Raw genomic sequence first — 18,652 nt, forward strand, 5'->3', positions numbered from 1 at the left:
CCGAGATATTCCAACTGCCTTGTGGGCTGGAAAGCTGACTTTTCTCGATTTAGGACCCAGCCGAACCTCTCGAGGTATTGGACCGTGAGGGCCACTGCTCGCTCCAAGCCGGGAGACGAGTGGTCTATGACTAGGAGGTCGTCCAGGTATGCTAGGATCGTGACCCCTTGGATCCTTAGCTTGGCTAGGATCGGAGCTAGGACCTTCGTGAACACCCGGGGGGCCGTAGCCAACCCGAAGGGAAGCGCCACGAATTGGAAGTGACGCGAAGCCACCATGAAGCGTAGATATCTTTGATGTGGCTGATAAATTGGAACATGAAGGTAGGCATCCTTTATGTCTATGGACGCCATGAAGTCGTCCTTCTGGAGTGTGGCAGCTGCTGACCGCACGGATTCCATCCGAAATGAGCGGATCTTTAGATATGCATTTACCATCTTTAGGTCCAAAATTGGCCTGACATCTCCATTGGGGATGATGAATAGGTTGGAGTAGAAACCCAGCCCCTGTTCCAGGACTGGCCGGAATCCGAGGCGGATCGTTTGGAATCCTCGACTCCTGGAAATGAGGAGGAGGAAACCTTAGGAAATCTAATTTGTAGCCTGTGGCCACGGAAGACCGTACCCACTCGTAGGGAATGCTGGCTTCCCAAATCTCTGAAAAGAGTCGCAGCCTTCCCCCCACCTTCGTGGGTGGGGGCGCCCCTTCATAAGGTTGGCTTGGGGGCTGGTTTTGCTGGTTTGCGAAACCACTGCCTTTTGCCTCTAACAGCCTGTCCTTGTGATTTGCTGTTGAAGCCGAAGTTTGCTTTTGCAGGAGGCCGTCGATACTGCTTGGCATTAGAGGGCCCCTGCCCAGGGGAATACTGTCGTTTAAACGCAGGCCCCTGAACCTTCTTCTTAGTTGGCAAGAGAGTACTCTTGCCGTTTGAAATGGTCTGAATGTATTTATCTAGGTCTTCTCCGAAGAGTCGTCCTCCATGGAAGGGGAACCCTACCAGGAGCTTCTTGCATGGGGGCTCAGCCTCCCAGCTTTTTAACCATAAGAGTCTTCTCATATGGATAAGGGATAACGATAAACGTGACGCTTGCTGGATAGAATCCTTGATTGCGTCTACCGTAAAACATATGGCCTTAGGGACATCCGAAAATTCTTCTGCCTGCTGGGCAGGAATAAGTTTAAGCATCTGCTTAAATTGATCCGATAATGCTTGAGCGACCCCAATCGCAGCCACAGCTGGCTGTACTACTGCCCTGCAGTAGTGAAGGAGTTCTTAAGTAGTGCTTCCAAGCGCTTATCAACTGGATCCTTGAACACCTGTATGTTTTCTACAGGGCATGTTAACGATTTGTTAACACATGAGATGGCTGCGTCCACTGCAGGAGTAGCCCATCTTTTGGAAAATTTTTCTTCCATAGGATATAGGACAGAGAACTTCTTAGGTGGTAAGAAGATCTTATCTGGCTTGTTCCAATCTTGGAACAAAACTCCCTCTAATAGAGGATGGATCGGAAACACAGCATTGCTTTGAGGCGCCCTCAGTGAGCCCAAAGCTGAAACCGTCGATACCTGGAGATCTGGTACTGGCAAGTTGAATGCCCTATGGACCAAGTCCGACAATCCTTGAATCCACCAGCTCTCCCTCAGGGAGACTGCCCCAGACTCCTCTGTATCCGGATCTTCGATCCCTGAACCTACTTGGTCCTTGTCCAAGAGGTTGTCCAATTCCCCTGAGGAAAGGACCTCCTCTTCTGAGGGTCCGCGCTCGGGCGACGGAGATCTATTCCGCTTACTGCCCCGCATAGCTGCGGCTATCATTTTACCCATGCTTTTCTGCATCTCTTTTAAAGAGGTGAGTAATACCTCCTCCGTGACCATCTTAGGGTTGGACTGACCCGCGTCAGCTCCAGCCCCAGATCCCGATGGCCCCAAGGCTCCCTGTGGGGAAAGCAGCGGCATAGCATTGTCCGAGACCTCAGACTCTCTGGGGGAATCCCCACCTCTTGTACCCTTGTTTTTTGATGCCATGGTACAATACCGAGGTACACCTGCTACTTATTGGTACCTGGGACTTATAAATAGTTAAATGCCCAAACACCTGTTTGGGGGATAAAAAATGCTTCCTCTCCCCTAGATGACACTTTTTTTTTTTTTTTTTTTTCAAATCTAGGAAAGAAAAAACATTCTGTCCCCCTGAGTAGTATTGCAAGAAAAACTATGAGATGGAAAAGAAACAGCCTATTCCTAGGCTTGAAAACAGTCTTTCTGAAGACTGCAATATTCTTTCTGGCCACTGTGTGTCCTCGGCGCCCCGTGCTTGCCGTTCTGGTCTTTCCTCCTCAGTTCCAAAGTATTGAATGAGCTATATGGAACAAACAAGGAAGGGCCGCCCCTTCCTTAAGCCACTGACCCGCCCTTCCCCCCCAGCAATCTCAAACAGGAAATGCCCCTCCCGACAGGGGGGGTGGGGTTGGGAGGAAGGGACCTCTCTGCTCCAGCAAACTGCAGCCTGCAGCCTGGAACCATGAGGAGGTCGGCGTTTTGCCTGCTTTGCAGGCCGTGAGGAGGAAGACTGAATGGAGCATCGCCTGGAGGCTTGCAGGTAAGCACAGCTCTCTGACACACACATATACTTTTATATCACAGGCCCCACTCAATGCTTTTCCAACACTACAAGGGAGGTCACATCTTATGGGGAATAATACATATAGAGCCATCCTATCTTTATGATATGTGACTAGTTTGCCAGATGCAGTGCATAACTTTAGGCATGTCCCCTGTGACCCCCCAGAAAAAACCTGCTAAGAACCAAGTTCCGCAAGTTTTTCCCCTCACTTACCTGCTCCATGCCGCAGGACTTTGCCAAGCAAGAGGCCCAATCTTCCCCCATCTCGGTGGGGATGTCTAGACCTTCAGGCCCTGGGTTCCTATGAAGGATCCACTGTCCTGGGCCCATATAGCACTCTGGCAACAGAAACATTAGGCACCCAAAGGTTTCTAAGTTCTGGGCCCAGGGTCCAGCTCTCTAAAAAGAAAAGCATTATGGGCTATACCCCAAGGGTTTGGGGTCCGGTTACTGACCACTTTAGCGCTGAGGCTTTTTTGGACAGAACCGGTTAGCTCACCTAATCCCAAGGATGTGGAGGCAAGCTAAACCATGACTAACACCTAAGACACTGGCGGAAAAACTGAGGTACTCCTCCTATGGGAGGGGGTTATATAGGGAGGGGCATTTCCTGTTTGAGATTGCCAGTGTCTACACCTGAAGGTACTCCATATAACCCATATAGTAATGAATGCCGCTCTGTGTCCCGTGATGTACGATAAAGAAATTAAAAGAAAGTCAGCAGATACAAATACTGTAGCTGCTGACATTTACTATTAGGGTACTTACCTGTCTGGGCATACAGCCATGTCCTCATCTTGAATCGGCTCTCGGAGCTGCCATCTTGGCAGCTTTACAGCTAATTTTCTACTGTCCATTGTGTGAATTGGGCTGCACTTTGTGAATAGGCCGGCTGCAAGGGTGAGGGGGAGGATTTTGACATTCCCTCTGACTTCCTAGTAACCAGGAAGAGCAATCTCTCTGTACTTCCAGTTCGAAACACCTCACTAGGAAACACTTAAGTCAGCCAGGAGTGGGAGTGGGTACCTGTCAAAACCAGGTATCTGTTGCGCCCCCCCCTCCCCCTAATGCCCCGAAAAGTGCCGAATGTGGCAGCCGAGGGGGATGAGGAGGCAGACGAGCGGTGGAGATTAATGCATAGAATGCATCAAGGGAAAAATTTAAACTTTAGAATGATCATTTACAGTGCTGTATACAATGTAACATTTCTTGCAGGTATTACCTAAATGAACTTATTCTGAAAACAAGAAAGAAAAACGCTACCAGGATAAAGAGAACTGCGGCCAATTATCCTATCCTACTGTGACAGCAGAGGACAATAGCCTATTACATGTCTGCAGCAAGCAAAAGTGGCACTAAAATGCTCTAGGAAAATATACAGCACGTACTGTGCATTTTATAATGTAATCTGCATATCCAAATGTAAAAGTGCTGTCAGAGTAGAGATGAGAAGTGTAATAAATCCCAGACATTTCTTCACTGATGCAGCACTGCCATCAGGGGGTTCAAAATGAAAAATGCAACCCACTTTACATTTCTGTAAAATGTCATCTAGTCTCTGCAACTGCTAAAGGGGATGGGTAGGGATATTTTGGGTTTGTACGATTCAAAGTATACACCAAAAAAACACTTCAGTTAAAAAGGTTTACATACTGTTGGACACGACAAGCTTCACATATTAGAAGAGCCTTTCTGAGGTTTCTTCCAGATTTTTCTGCAATTCTTCGAGCGAGTTCCTGTGGTAGAGACAGTCCTTCTTTCTTGCATACGCTAAACAGAACTGTGCAGATCTGCAAAGAAATCCTTGGTTAGATCTGTACTGCAGGGTAACAGGAACACAACACTCTGCACAGAGATATGACCATTGCAAGAAATGCACCTTATACAAGAACAGAGACAGAAAAGCCTGCGAGGACAATTGGCAGAAATATGTTCTTCCTAAATAACGGCTGCCACTTTTTTTTGGCTTATGGTAAAAGGTTTAAAAAGCCCATTAAAAATTGTAGGCCTCATGTACACTGTAGATGGTAAACGGACGTTTAGGAGCAGTTGGGCATTTTTTTTCAGCCATTAGGAGGTGGAGAAGATCCATTCGCTTAATCCAGCAGCAGACATCACAGTGTATAGACTACTTGTCTTATGCCGCATACACACGATCGGAAATGCCGACAAGAAAAGTTCGATGTGAGCTTTTGGTTGGAAATTCCGACCGTGTGTATGCTCCATCTGACTTTTTCTGTAGGAATTTTTTTTTTTTTTCAATTATTTTTATTAAATTTAGCAAAAGAATACAAAAATTTGCTAGATACAGGATATAAACAATGTGCAGCAACAATGATACAATAGTCATATAGCATATCTCACAAACCAACAGCGGTAATACATGTAGTAAATTTTTGCAGTTGTGTAGTCGAGGTCCTCACTCCTGACGGGTCACCCCAAACGGGAGCACTTTTGTGACCCAAGAGGAGAGAGCACCAGCTATACATGTATTAAGAGGTCAAAATCTCCTTGGAAAGAATTGTCAGCCCAGTTCAACACTATTACATAAAAGCAGTGGGGGGTGGGGGTTCACATATTACTCAGTCAAGAAATGTATGCAGAGGTTTGGGTGAGTCAAAGCAGTGGAACAGCTCTAGGTCCGGAGGACCATGGCAACCAGGCCTTCCGGATTTCTCCGGTTTGGCCATTATTGGCGGCCATAATACTTTCATAAGAGTAGTGCAGGTTAACCAGGTCAATTGTATGGGCGACTACCGGGACCGCCTCCGAACGCCACATCCAGGTTATACATAATCTGGATGCTAGAAGAATGTGAGTTGTAACATATCTGGAGGGGGAGGGGATATCTTCAATTGTGAGGTTCAGTAAAGCCAATTCTGGAGTTGGAGTAACCGTAGTTGCAATAATTGTGGACAAGATTCTGAAAGTTTCCACCCAGAACGGTTTAATCCTATGGGAGGCCCATAGGACATGGAACAAATCTCCTTTGACGGATTTACACCGCCAGCAGAGGTTGGAGGCTTTAGGGTCGAAGGATGAGATTCTAGCTGGGGTCATGTATCAACGGAGAGTGATTTTTTGCGCAAGTTCACAGAGAGTGGAACATTTTGTGGTTTTGTAGGAGGCGCCAAGGGCGGAGGACCATTGTGTCGTGGAATAGGAATGAGAGAGATCAGATTCCCATTGAAACTGTGCAGGTAATTTAGTAAATTCAAGTTTACGTTGTAGAAGGTTATAGAAGTGTGATATGCCTTTGATTTTCTCTATTGTAAGGTATTCCCATGTCTTGGGGGAAATGGTATACAAGGGAAGAGGAACTTTACTCAGACAGTGGGATATTCTTATGTGCTCTGATGGTAGGAGGTGGAACTCTTGCTGTAGTTCAGGAAAGGGTTTGGGATGTGCACCCTGCAAGATGTTCTGCAAAAATGTTACCCCATTTAAAGTCCATCTAGAAAGAGACAGGTCTGGAGAGAGAAATTCTGTCGGAATTTGACAGCAAAAATATGAGAGCTGGTTCAAGTTTTCTGACAAGAAAAGTTCTTGTCGGAAATTCCGATCGTCTGTATGCAATTCGACGCACAAAAAAACATGCATGCTCGGAATCAAGCAGAAGAACCGCACTGCCTATTAAATTTCATCCTTCTCGCTCGTCGTACGTCACCGCGTTCTTGATGATCGGAATTTCAGAAAACATTTGTGTGACCGTGTGTATGCAACACAAGTCTGAGCCAAAATTCAGTCGCACAAAAATCCACGGTTTTCTTGTCGGAATTTCCGATCGTGTGTACGTGGAATAACACTTACTTCTGGGCTGAGGAAAGAGCACCTATTTACTAGATGATAGATAAGCAGAATATCGCTTATAACGGCACGTGGTGAAATATGAAAACATTGGCTACAATACTAAGAGGAATTGGTTTAATTGTCCATTTGATATGCATGGACTTGAACTTGTCTGAATTTGAATGAAATAAGGTTTAGAACTCAAGTGTTTATGCTATATGACCTTTTAGAGTTTGTTATAGTGTTAACAAAACAACTGTAGACAAAGTGCCTACTTTGTATACCATATATACTCAAGCTATGCAGTGGAATAACGTCCTTACAGGATGTCTCCAATTTACAAGCCGACCTCAATGCTCTGTCTAATTGGGCGACTAAGTGGCAGATGAGGTTTAATGTTGATAAATGTAAAGTTATGCACTTGGGGGCTAAGAATATGCATGCATCATACATACTAAGGGGAGTACAACTGGGGGGATCCGTAGTGGAGAAGGATCTGGGGGTTTTGGTAGATCATAAGCTCAATAATGGAATGCAATGCCAAGCTGCGGTTTCCAAAGCGAGCAAAGTCCTTTCTTGTATTGAGAGGTATGGACTCCAGAGACAGAGATATAATTTTGCCCCTGTACAAATCATTAGTAAGACCTCATCTGGAATATGCAGTTCAGTTTTGGGCACCAGTTCTCGAGAAGGATATCGGAGAACTGGAGAAAGTGCAGAGAAGGGCAACCAAACTGATAAGAGGAATGGAGGAGCTCAGCTATGAGGAAAGATTAGAAGAACTGAATTTATTCACACTTGAGAGGAGATTAAGGGGGGATATGATCAACATGTATAAATATATAAGGGGTCCTTATAGTGAACTTGGTGTTGAGTTATTCACTTTACGGTCAACACTGAGGACAAGGGATTTCATCTCCAAATACGGAAAGGTTTCTTCACAGTAAGAGCTGTGAAAATGTGGAACAGACTCCCTCCAGAGGTGGTTCTGGCCAGCTCAGTAGATTGCTTTAAGAAAGGCCTGGATTCTTCCCTAAAATGTACAGAATATAACAGAGTACTAACATTTATAGGTAGAGTTGATCCGGGGAAAATCCGATTGCCTCTCGGGGGGATCAGGAAGGATTTTTTTCCCCTGCTGTAGCAAATTGGATCATGCTCTGCTGGGGTTTTTTGCCTTCCTCTGGATCAACTGTGGGTATAGAATTGGGTATATGTGATTGTACGATATTATTATTATTGTTTTATTTCTTGTGGTTGAACTTGATGGACTTGTGTCTTTTTTCAACCTGACTAACTATGTATCTATGAGTATAAGCCGAGTTTTTCAGCCCATTTTTTAGGCTGAAAAACTACCCCCTGGCTTATACTCAAGTCAGCAGTAAAACAGCGTGTCTCCCGCTGTGTAATCCATATGCAGCTGTACCTTTCATTAGTAAAACAGCGTGTGTCTGCCGCTGGGTAACCCAGTCTGTTTGACCGTCCATTGTAAGACAGCCCTGCCGCCTCCTCGTCTGATAGGTGGAACACTGATACAGTTTCCAGCATTGCATCAGTGTTCCTCTATCATGGACGGACGAGGAGGCAGTAGGGCTTTCTTACAATGGACGGCCAGACAGATTAGGTTATACAGCGGCAGACACGCTGTTTTACTAATGAAAGGTATGGCTGCAAATGGGCACAGTGAGAGACTGCAAATGGGCATTGTTTATTCAGTAGCTGCTGCATTTTCCCACCCTAGGCTTGTACTCGAGTCAATGTTTTCCCATTTTTTTTGTGGTAAAATTAGGTGCCTCGGCTTATATTCGGGTCAGCTTATACTCGCGTATATATGGTATATCGTTTTACATGTGCATATGTGGTGCATCCACACTTCTTGGAGTGGGCTGCTGGTTTATATATATCTATTCCAAAATCATCTCAACATTTTAACATGTATTCCATAATGTGGGGAATTGTATAGGGAGGCACCCCCATTCTTGTGGATTTTATAATTCCTGTAAAATCTACTGGAAGCCAAGTAGGTCGGAAATGAACACAGACCTTTTTATTTGGGTTTATTGTGCAATGCAAAGAGACTAAGTGGTGTAGGTATCTTTAGAAAACAATCATGTTTCAGTTTCCAGAAGTCTGAACAGTGAATCCTGGTGTAACCTTTCATTCGGCGAGGCAGAAAGTATGTAACCAGGCTTAAAATAAAACCTATAGACCAGGGGTGTCAAACTCCATTTCCTTGAGGGCCACATCAGCATTATGGTTGCCCTCAAAGGGCCGGTTGAATCAGCACCCCACCCCCCTTACATCAGATGTCAGGAGCCCCCACACCATGGAAAAGTCGAGCATCCCACCCACTATCCCTTACATATATCTGAACCCCCTTGCCTTGTGCTACTGCCAGGAGGGCTAGACAGAGAAGTGCAGGATCTGATGGAGGAGTCCTGTCCCTCTCTGCTGCTGACACCAGGTGGGGGCGGAGATAAGGGAGGCGTGAAGGCCACATGAAATGGCCTGGATTTGGCCCGCAGGCCTTTTGTTTGACACTTGTGCAATAAATGATACGATTGTAGAAGCTAAGCTGCCTAAAAAAAACACCAGGTTTCATCACTGCTTTTGCAACGTGACAGATCACAATTCTGCAGGCACTGGACAAATATAACTAGTAAACAAGCCACAATGTTTAGCAATGAAAGTGCTTTAGACATTGTAGCAAGATAAGGAATTACAGGATCCTGCTGTGGAAAAAAAAAAATATTCCCAATCAACTGAAGTTTTACCTCCTCAATGCTTGGAGATGGTACACGAATTGCCAAACATCTACTACGTATTGGAGCAATGACCTTAGATGTAGAATTACAACAAAGAATGAGTCTGCAAGTAGCCATGTATTTCTCCATGGTTCTTCTCAAAGCATGCTGAGCGTCTTTGGAAAGTTTATCCACTTCTGTTAGCAATACAACTGCAAGGAGAAATAAAAAAGAAATTAGAATAAATCAAAATGTACATGTAATGAAAATACTAGAAATACTTATGCGCTGCCACCTCTTGAAATACCCTAAAATAAAACGTGAGCTGCTGTCAATACCTAAACAGGTGTCCCCACATACATTGAACATTTATTAAAATACAAAAGGGCATAGCATAACTTACTAAAAATAAAATTATTTTACAATCAATGTGTTCTTGACCCGAAAATTAATTAATAGTAAGTAGTGCCATGCCAGGGGTGTCCAACCCTTTGACCTTCCCGGGCAACATTGTCTTGGGCCGCATTTACATGGGCTGGTGTGCATGCATTTCATGCAGGAAAAAGGTTCCTGCACCATATTTAAACTGCAGGGGCCGGAAAATCTGGCACATACTGTATATTTAGGTGCAAGGGGGTGCCATTATAGTATGACTGGCAGTCCCATTCATCTGTAAATAGCAGTGCGTTTTAGTTGTGGATGCTAAAACAGCTGCGATTCCCACACCCACAACCACCAGTAGTAGTGTGAACCTTGCCTAAATTCACAGGCAGTTTGTAAAATCTGTGTGAAAATCTGATACAGACATGCAGACATGCATGCTCTTAAACATTCATGGACAGATGTAAAAAAAAAAAAAAAAAAAAAAAAATATCATATGGCAACCCTGGCATTTGCTGTGTGGGGAGATAGAGAGGTTGTGGGCTGGACAACCCTGCGGTTTCCGGTCTGTATTTTAATTTATGCAATGAAAATAACATTCACTTATAAAAATTGGATTGGTTTGGGGGTCCGAAAATAATGGATGGATCATACGCAGTGTGAATTATATTTATTAGCATATTCTGTTTCTGATCTGATGACGACCAGCCTCCGCAGTTATACTGCAGCAGGTTGGCTTTGCTGCACAAATCGCCGTAGCTGTATGTCGATTCGTTTAATAGCTATAGCAGGCGTGCCAACGTGGCGTCGCCTATGCACATAGCCGGCAGCCGCCATGTCCGTCGGCCACCCGTGATTGCTCCACAGAGAGCCAGAACAGGGATCTGTCAGTGTAAACAAACAGATCCTTGTTCTGACATGGGAGCAGAGAGAGATCGTCTGTTCCTAGTGATCAGGAACAGTGATCTCTCTCTGCTCCCAGTCAGTACACTCCCCCCAGTGTTAGAAACACCTCCCTTGAGACACACTTAACCCCTTGATCGCCCCCTCATCTGCCAGTGACATTTATACAGTGATCAGTGGCTATTTTTGATCACTGCAAAAAAATGTCACTGGTCCCCCCCCCAAAAAAAAAAAAAAAAAAAAAAGTGTCAAAAGCATCCAATCTGTTCACCGCAATGTCGCAGTTTCCGCCATTACTAGTAAAAAAAAAAATTGCCATAAATCTATCCCCATTTTGTAGACTGTAACATTTGTGCAAACCAATATACGCTTATTGTGATTTTTAACAAAAATATGTAGAGGAATACGTTTTGGCCTAAACGGAGGAATAAGTTATTTTTTGTGGATATTATAGCAAAAAGTTAAATATATTGTTTTTTTCCCCCAAAATTGTTGGTCTTTTTGTCTATAGCGCAAAAAATAAAGCAGAGGTGATCAAATACCACCAAAAGAAAGCTCTATTTGTGTGGGGGGAGACACATCAATTTTGTTTGGGTACAACATCGCACGACCGCGCAATTGTCAGTTAAAGGGACACAGTGCTGTATCGCAAAAAATGGCATGGTCAGTAAGGGGGCAAAACCTCTCGGGGTTGAAGTGGTTAATAAGGAAGTGAGGTAGACTGGATCAAACAGGGGAGTGTGCTGGACAACAAATCATATATGTGGAATGTGCAATTTGCGAAAGAGGTATGAAACAGCAGACCATGTACGTATGTATACTATGCATGTATGAGAAAGCAGTCAAGTGCCCATGGGTGTGTAAATGTGTTCTAGGATTGTGTGTGTAGAGAGGGTGCAAAGAAAGCACTTAAACTAGGTGGAAAATATCACAAATTAGACACTATTGGAACTGATACATGTGTAATTTTATTCAGAATCAGAACCCAAGTACAGAATGTGCTAATGATCAGGGTTTTAGTATTGACAACTTGTTCACAAGCAAAGTCATTTTCAGGCACCTAAAATAATGTTAGTTTAATAGGTTAAACAAATGATAGGATTCCCATATTTTAGCCTTGATACAAACCTTTAAAATCTCTCTGTGTACTCGTCTCAAGTTGCTGTGACTGGGCCACATTTTTTAGCAATTCTTGAACAACAACACGATCACTGTTTCCAGCATCACTGTGAAGGAAACAATTACAGACAGTCTGGGTTATTCCAAATCATAATAGGTTTGTTAGAATCATCCTTGACGGATGGAAACAGGAGAATAATCCCTGATAAAGGCCAAGTATATTAGGTTACAAGCTTCCTCCACAACTAAACTAGTCAACTGAAATAATGACATAACTATAACCTTCCACATTGCTCCCCTAACAATGAGTTGAGAGGTATCTTAATATAGCGGGTCTTCCACCGAAGGGTCCCGACGCGCATAGCAGAGGACCCAGGAACCAAAAGCAGCACAGAGCGGCAGAAAGGGTGGAAGAGAGAGGCTACGCAGGAATGGCTTGCGTGAAAAGCCAAGTCTTCAGTAACTCGCGGAAGACCGGGATAGTAGGGGCCTCCTGGAGCTCGACAGGGAGGCTATTCCATAATACAGCACCCTGGTGGGAGAAGGCATGACCACCACTCCGGATCTTCTTGGGCACCGAGATGTAGAGGAGATCTCTGCCGGTAGATCTGAGTGATCTAACAAAAGCTTGTTTATGAAAACGAGAGCAGAGATAGCTTGGGGCCAGGCCTCTCAATTTTAAACATGATATATCCTGCCTTAAATAAGGTGCAATAGCGGACCGGCAGCCAATGCAAGGATACAATAAAAGAGGATTCAGAGAAAAAAAAAGGGGGGGGATGGGAATTGGGCGACTCTTTTCCGGAGGTTTTGTCACAAGACTAAAAAAAAAATCTAAATAAATGTTATTTCAATTAAACATCAACAACAATTCAACATTCAGAAATGATAAACCAGATAGTCTTTCTTACCTTGGATTCACTTCTAAATGGTAGTTGCTTGCTATGGTGCTAATCTCAATCTTCTTTTTAGAAGGCGTCTGATGGAATAAAAATCAATATGCATTAAATGCATGGAATATGGTCATAGTAAATGCAAACAGACAGGATATAGCAGTCAGACCATGTCCGTGCCTTCCATTTTCACGGCAATGGTGCTGGTTGGTCACTGACTGCAGATATTCTTCTATTCAGCAGAATCTATAGGACCCATGTGCTATAAGTTCATGGTGCATATAGCAGAAGGGCATGCCAGAGACATCAGGCCTTCTGAGCTGGTCTGTTGGAAGCAGTTCTGTTCTCACATAAGCCTCAAAGTAGAATTCCATCCGAACACAATGTTTAAATATATTTCACCCCCTCCTATTACTCATCTATGCTGCCATCCACAAAAAAAAAAAAAAAAAAGAAGTGGTATGTATACTTACTTTAGGTCCACTCTGGTCATGTGATCTGCAGCTCTGGCTCCCCTGTGTCAGTGAGCAGCAGCTGCAGGGGAGAGGAGGGAGTGCCAACAGCAGATGGGGCAGGGGAGCCTATGAGTGATGTCACAGTTTCAAGAATTCCCAGCCACTGTCCAGAAATCCCTTCTCTCCCTGGCAGCCGCCGTTCACCGACACAGGTGATCATGTGACCAGAAAGGAATAATAATAATAATAATAATAATAATAAACATACACTTTTCTTCACACAGGTTAAGCAGCATAGGTAGCGGGAGGTGGGGGCATTTTTAAACAGTGTTAGGCAGGAATGCCACTTTAAGTCCTTATCAGCGAAAAGGTTAAACAGCAACTAAGGGGACTAAAGCTTAATCTGCTTACGATTTATCTTCTTTGGACATTCGCCCTTCCCATCAACACGCAAAGGTAGTTTTTTAAATAAAGCCTTCTCATTTTCATCACATACATTTAGACCCACTGACCTCATCACTGGGTTTCTGTACTTCTTTATGTAAAAAGAGTGCATGGCTGCTGGGAATGGCTGGCAGGATGCTGCACATGAAAACATCACAGCACTCTGCCTCAGTAATCCTCTCAAGATCCCACAGATCTGATGTAAGCAGGGGGCTGGCTCTTGGGAGGAGTTATGCATATATCAAAATGCCTTGATGGGTTGATGTTAGTCTGAAGGATTTGGTGTTTATTTGCATTTAGACTGCTTTGGGTATGTGATGCTGGGCCTTCCATTTTAATCCCTTGAAAAAGTAATTTAGACGCAACATGTAGGGTGGAGTGCAACAAGGCACACAAATAATGTATTATGTGGTTTAGCGCAGCACATTAGCGAAATTATAAACTGTAGATATTAGGGTTGCACCGATACTGGTATAAGTATGGGTGTCGGTACTAAGCTATGCTCCGATGCCTGAAAACCTACGTTAGATCTACCGGTAACGGTATTTCTACGAGCCTTCCAGGACGGCACACCAGAGAGATAAGGGCTCCTCCCACAGGAAACACAATCAATTGACAAGTTTGTTATAAGTTCCCACCCACCCCCTTGCTCCTCAGTATTTAATAAAGTAATCTTGAACTGGTTCACAAGGGGCACCCCATCGGTACTTACCATTTAGCATATAGCTTACCTTTCTTTACATAGGGTGGGTAGTAGGCCTGCCGTCCTGGAAGGCTCGTAGAAATACCGTTACCGGTAGATCTAACGTAGGTTTTCTCCTACGCCTTCCAGGACGGCACACCAGAGAGGATATAAAAGAACTCAGGCCTACTTTAGGGTGGGACCCTTGCCTGCAAGGTCTTTCTGCTAAGTGTCAGAGTCTGACTTTGTTTCACCACCTACACTACCTAGTGTGTGATGAAGGTATCCTAGCTGGATCATGTAATTGACCTGCAGGTCCGCTCCACCTATGTCCCTGTCTCCATTTCGGATGCAGGACCTAGGTGGCATGTGCTCTCAAAGAAAAATCTGAGAGCCTGTGAATTATTTAAGATAGAAGGATTGGCTGTGCCAATATTCTAGCCATCGCGGTCAATAATGTCTGCAATTGCTGCATAGGACCATCAAAAAGTTTAATCAGAGATTTGTTCTGTGGCACAAGGAACTACTCTGATCGACCAAGAAAAAACATCTGGTTACAAGCCAGTGGTCTGTTCAGGAGAATGGTTTAGAAAAAAAGGGTCTCCTGACAGACAATCCTTGTGGGTCCCCTTTTTGTCCGCCATAGTCATGGTGAAACAAGGAAATCAACCCACTCAAGGATACTAGATTATGGAAAGCTTATTCCCTGGACTCAAATGACTGGGCAGGTATGTACCCAAGTAGGGCATTTGGTGTGTTCCTGCACCTTCAAGGAGGGGTGGTTCCCCTTCAGTTCACCTGCCCCCCCCATTCATCAGAATGCATGTGCCTCTATAGAGAGGACACCTACTGGTCAGTGTCAGGTCCACAGGATGTCTTGGCGTGGCTCACTCCTGCGCCCGCCCACTTGTGCCGACCAACCCCCTGTCTCCAACGCACACTGCTAGACAGGTCAAAAACGGCTGCTATGCAAGCCTGTTGGCAAGTAAGTCCAATCACCCCCTGGTCATTTCCAACTTCTGGTTCTCTTCCCATCTGAATGCTGACATGTCAGATGTGAATCTGTTCTATATCCCCCAGCTCCTTATAGTCCTGCTGGCAGATGCGTTAAACTATGCATGAAGGAGCCTGGTAAGAACTGCGAGTAACCACTGCATTTTTTGGCATATAAAACAAAAGGTACCAGGGGAAGCAACTCTCCACAGCACCCCTGTGCACAACCCGCAGGCACAATTCGCCCTACACTCTCAGGGCAAATTACGTGAGTGCCGCACGCCAACAAAATACAATATTTTGTAAATACACGGCGTCTGAGTGCATAATCTACTCCAGGCACCAGAGAGTGCCAAGTTAAGCAGATCCCTACCATAGGGTTAGTTCTATAGTAGGAGTAAGAAACTAATATTGGTTAGTCACATCCAGTTCGTCCAATGGGGTGACCTGAAGGATACATACCGAGCTGTAAATTTATCGGATTGGGTGAACTAGTCAGATAAGCTCTGATGTTGTATCCTCAAGCAACCAATTTCTAACAGCGTAACCCCTCTTTTTTATAACCCTGATAGGTGATTTTTATGACCTTCTTCTAGTGTCCTATAACCCTACTGGGTTCCGGTCTAGGGCATGTCTCTGGCATGCCTAGATGTAAAGGACTGAATCTTTTGCCATCAGAAATCCTGTTCCTTCCATGTGTATGGAAAATAAGGTCTGAAATAAAATGACAGATATATAATTAATATCACAGATCTACAGGTCATAAATCTTAAATTTCTGAAGGGTAGCCAGCTTAGGTTTAATATGGAACATTAAAACAGGAAGACACACCCAGCTTTCACTGTTATATTTTCTGATATACAGTCACCTGTAGGACAAAGAAGACACAAATCCAACTTAGAATGTTGTGTATTTCTAATATGTAATAAGATACCATGTAACCTAAGCAAAGGGAAGGGACAGAGGCTCCAATGTGAGCTTCTGATGCTTAATGGGTTAGGGTCCTTCATCCAACTGAAAGGACAATAGCAATTATGGCGTTTTTCTGAGTAATTAAACACAGAAGATACGGGCACCTTCCAATGCTGTGTTTTTCTGATGTACAGCAAACTAAGGTAATAAGTTCAAAAACAGGAAGACAAGGACAGCTTCAGTGTTGTGTATTCCTGATACCGACCGCAGTACGGTCCTATAACCAACAGAAAAATTACTAACACCTCTTGCGTATTTTCGATGGTCACGAAAAAGCAGTGGCATAGCCAGTATGACCACACAAAAAGACATATGTGTCCCCCAACTGTGTATTGCTGGTGCTAGACCACCTGCAGTCATGACCAGAGAGTGGCACCAACACACTTCAAATCATTAATAGGGTATGGGACCTAAGACAGAAACGTTACCAACAATAACATTGTGCATTTCTGTTTAACAAGATAACCCCGTCATATACCCGGCAGAAATGTCACTTAATAAAAACTCAATGCTGTGCGTTTCTGCCAGTAATGCTGTGTATTTTTTGATTAGAGAACCTGCACAGCTATACCACAGAATGTTGTCGGCCACTCAACAGAAAAGTCACTAGCCAGACGCCCAATGCTGTGCGTTTCTGAATAGCAACAGTATACGGTTACTGAACCCACAGAAGTGTCATTCCCAGCAATACAAAGTTATGCATTTTTTTGATTAGAAACTTGTACAGTTATATGACCAACAGAATGTTGCTGACCACTTAATGTGTTACTTAATGCAACCTTGTAGGGTCATCTAATCAACAGAAATGTCACTAGCAACTGAAAGCTTAATTCAGTGCATATCTGAATAGCCACCGTGTACGGTCACTTAACCTACATAAATATCCACTACAATATTGTGCGTTTTCTTGATTAGCAAAATTGTACAGTCATATAACCAGCAGAAATGTCGTTATCAGTCACTCAAAGACATGTGTTTCTGATAAGCAGTAGTGTAACATTACATAGGCAATATTATGCATTTCTGATGAACCATAGGATATTTATATAACAGAAAAGACACAAGATAAACTTCCAATGTTGTGCGTTTCTGACTAGCAACCTTGTAAAGTCGCATAACCCACAGAAATATTACTATCAGTAAACTATGTTGAGCATTTCTGAATAGCAATGGTGTATGGTTATATAATAGAAGTGTTACCAACATATCAATGTTATGCGTTTTGGTAAGCAACTGTGTGCCATTACATAATCAACATTATGCATTTCTAGTGAGCCATAGGATAGCATTTCTGATGCGGTCAGGCCAACAATCTATCCTAGGCAGAGCCTGAACTCCAGATACTAATCCTTCCCTCAGTGGAGGAATATGGTAGTTCCAATAATGGAAGTCTGAGGTGTGTGATCATACCACAATAGTGGTAGCTGCTATTTTACCATGCATAAGTCTGAGTAGTTGTAGCTGATCCATACACACAGGTGGGAGCGAGTCCAGGCCTTTAAGGTCTTAACGAGCACAGACCCAGCGATCAATTAGATCTCTAATGCAGAGGTGATCACAATCTTAGGCTGGAGGCAATCAGACACCTGTAGGGCTTCCTACTAAATACAGGCTAATTTTCATAGCCTTAACACAGAGGTTTGCAGAGAAAAAACTCTTAATTAAGGGTTTCAGGCTCACATTTTCTGCTTCTCATACAGCCCTGGTGGTTTTGTTGCCTAAGCCACCAGAGGTTTATTGATTAACTCTTATACACTGATAGATATAGTAGCAGTGTAAGGAGGAGATGATAGGCAATCAGACACCTGTTGGAACTTGGGAAGATGTTGCCACTAATAAGCAACCTCCTCAAGGGTAATATATATACACATTTAAGATGTCCCCTATGAGTGCCTGTCCACCCCCCTTTAAGAGTTTAGGAGGTAGGTTTTTGCTGGGCTAAAAACCTCTAACAGCACCATTGTAAGCTGTCAGGTTCATGGCAGTTGGCTCTAATCCTTTAGGGATTAATGGAGTGGATAAAAAACCACCACCCTGGATTGAGCCTTGCTCAGGCCTTTATATGAGATTATTCTAGGGACTTCTATAAGGTCCTCAGAGGCCGATTTTTCCCTGCAGAAGTCCCCCCAGATCCACTAGGGTGAATGGGGCGTCCTATTCTGCTCAGCTCCCCCTTAACCTCCCTGTCTTCCTTAGTTTCCTTTACTGGACTAGAGGGAATGACTGTGAAAGTGGGGGGAAGGGCACTAGATCCCATTCAGACAAGGCCTTCCTGGGAGGATGTGTCCTCTCTAGGGATAAGCTCCTCTATGTCAGACCTTAAGTTACTGGCTGCCTGGTGGCTACACGGAAAGTTTTTAAAAGATTCTTAGCAAAAGGGCTTTGGGTGGGAATTTATCCTTACAGTACCCACACATTTATTTTTAGAGGAGCTATGCCCTGTAGCGGCAGGAGATTGTTTATTTGGGTCTCCTGGGCTCCGCTGGGGAGATTAAAGACAAGAGATATACACTTTACTCTGTCCTCCCCTAGGACTGCAGGTTTGTACTGGGGAGGGGAAAGGGTGTTGAGAGGTAAACTCCAGCCTGTTCTGGCTGGCTCCGGGATCCCAGACCCCTGAAAGCCAGGAGCTCTCACTCCCTTTCCTCCTC

The 18,652-nt window shown here is 44.1% G+C and overlaps 1 protein-coding gene across 1 annotated transcript in view; it reads right to left on the reverse strand.

The window, feature by feature from the left end:
• The window catches only part of RFC3 (replication factor C subunit 3), a 33,761-nt gene that overhangs the window by 8,153 nt on the left and 6,956 nt on the right, over positions 1-18,652 (reverse strand). Inside the window, exons 3-6 of the mRNA XM_040340417.1 lie at positions 12,474-12,541; positions 11,572-11,669; positions 9,190-9,371; positions 4,280-4,416 (exon numbers count right to left, since the gene is read on the reverse strand). Coding sequence (XP_040196351.1) covers positions 4,280-4,416; positions 9,190-9,371; positions 11,572-11,669; positions 12,474-12,541 — 485 coding nt within the window. The remainder of the gene's footprint in view (positions 1-4,279; positions 4,417-9,189; positions 9,372-11,571; positions 11,670-12,473; positions 12,542-18,652) is intronic.

Source organism: Rana temporaria, chromosome 2 (assembly GCF_905171775.1).
Source record: "Rana temporaria chromosome 2, aRanTem1.1, whole genome shotgun sequence".
Classification (NCBI taxonomy): domain Eukaryota; kingdom Metazoa; phylum Chordata; class Amphibia; order Anura; family Ranidae; genus Rana; species Rana temporaria.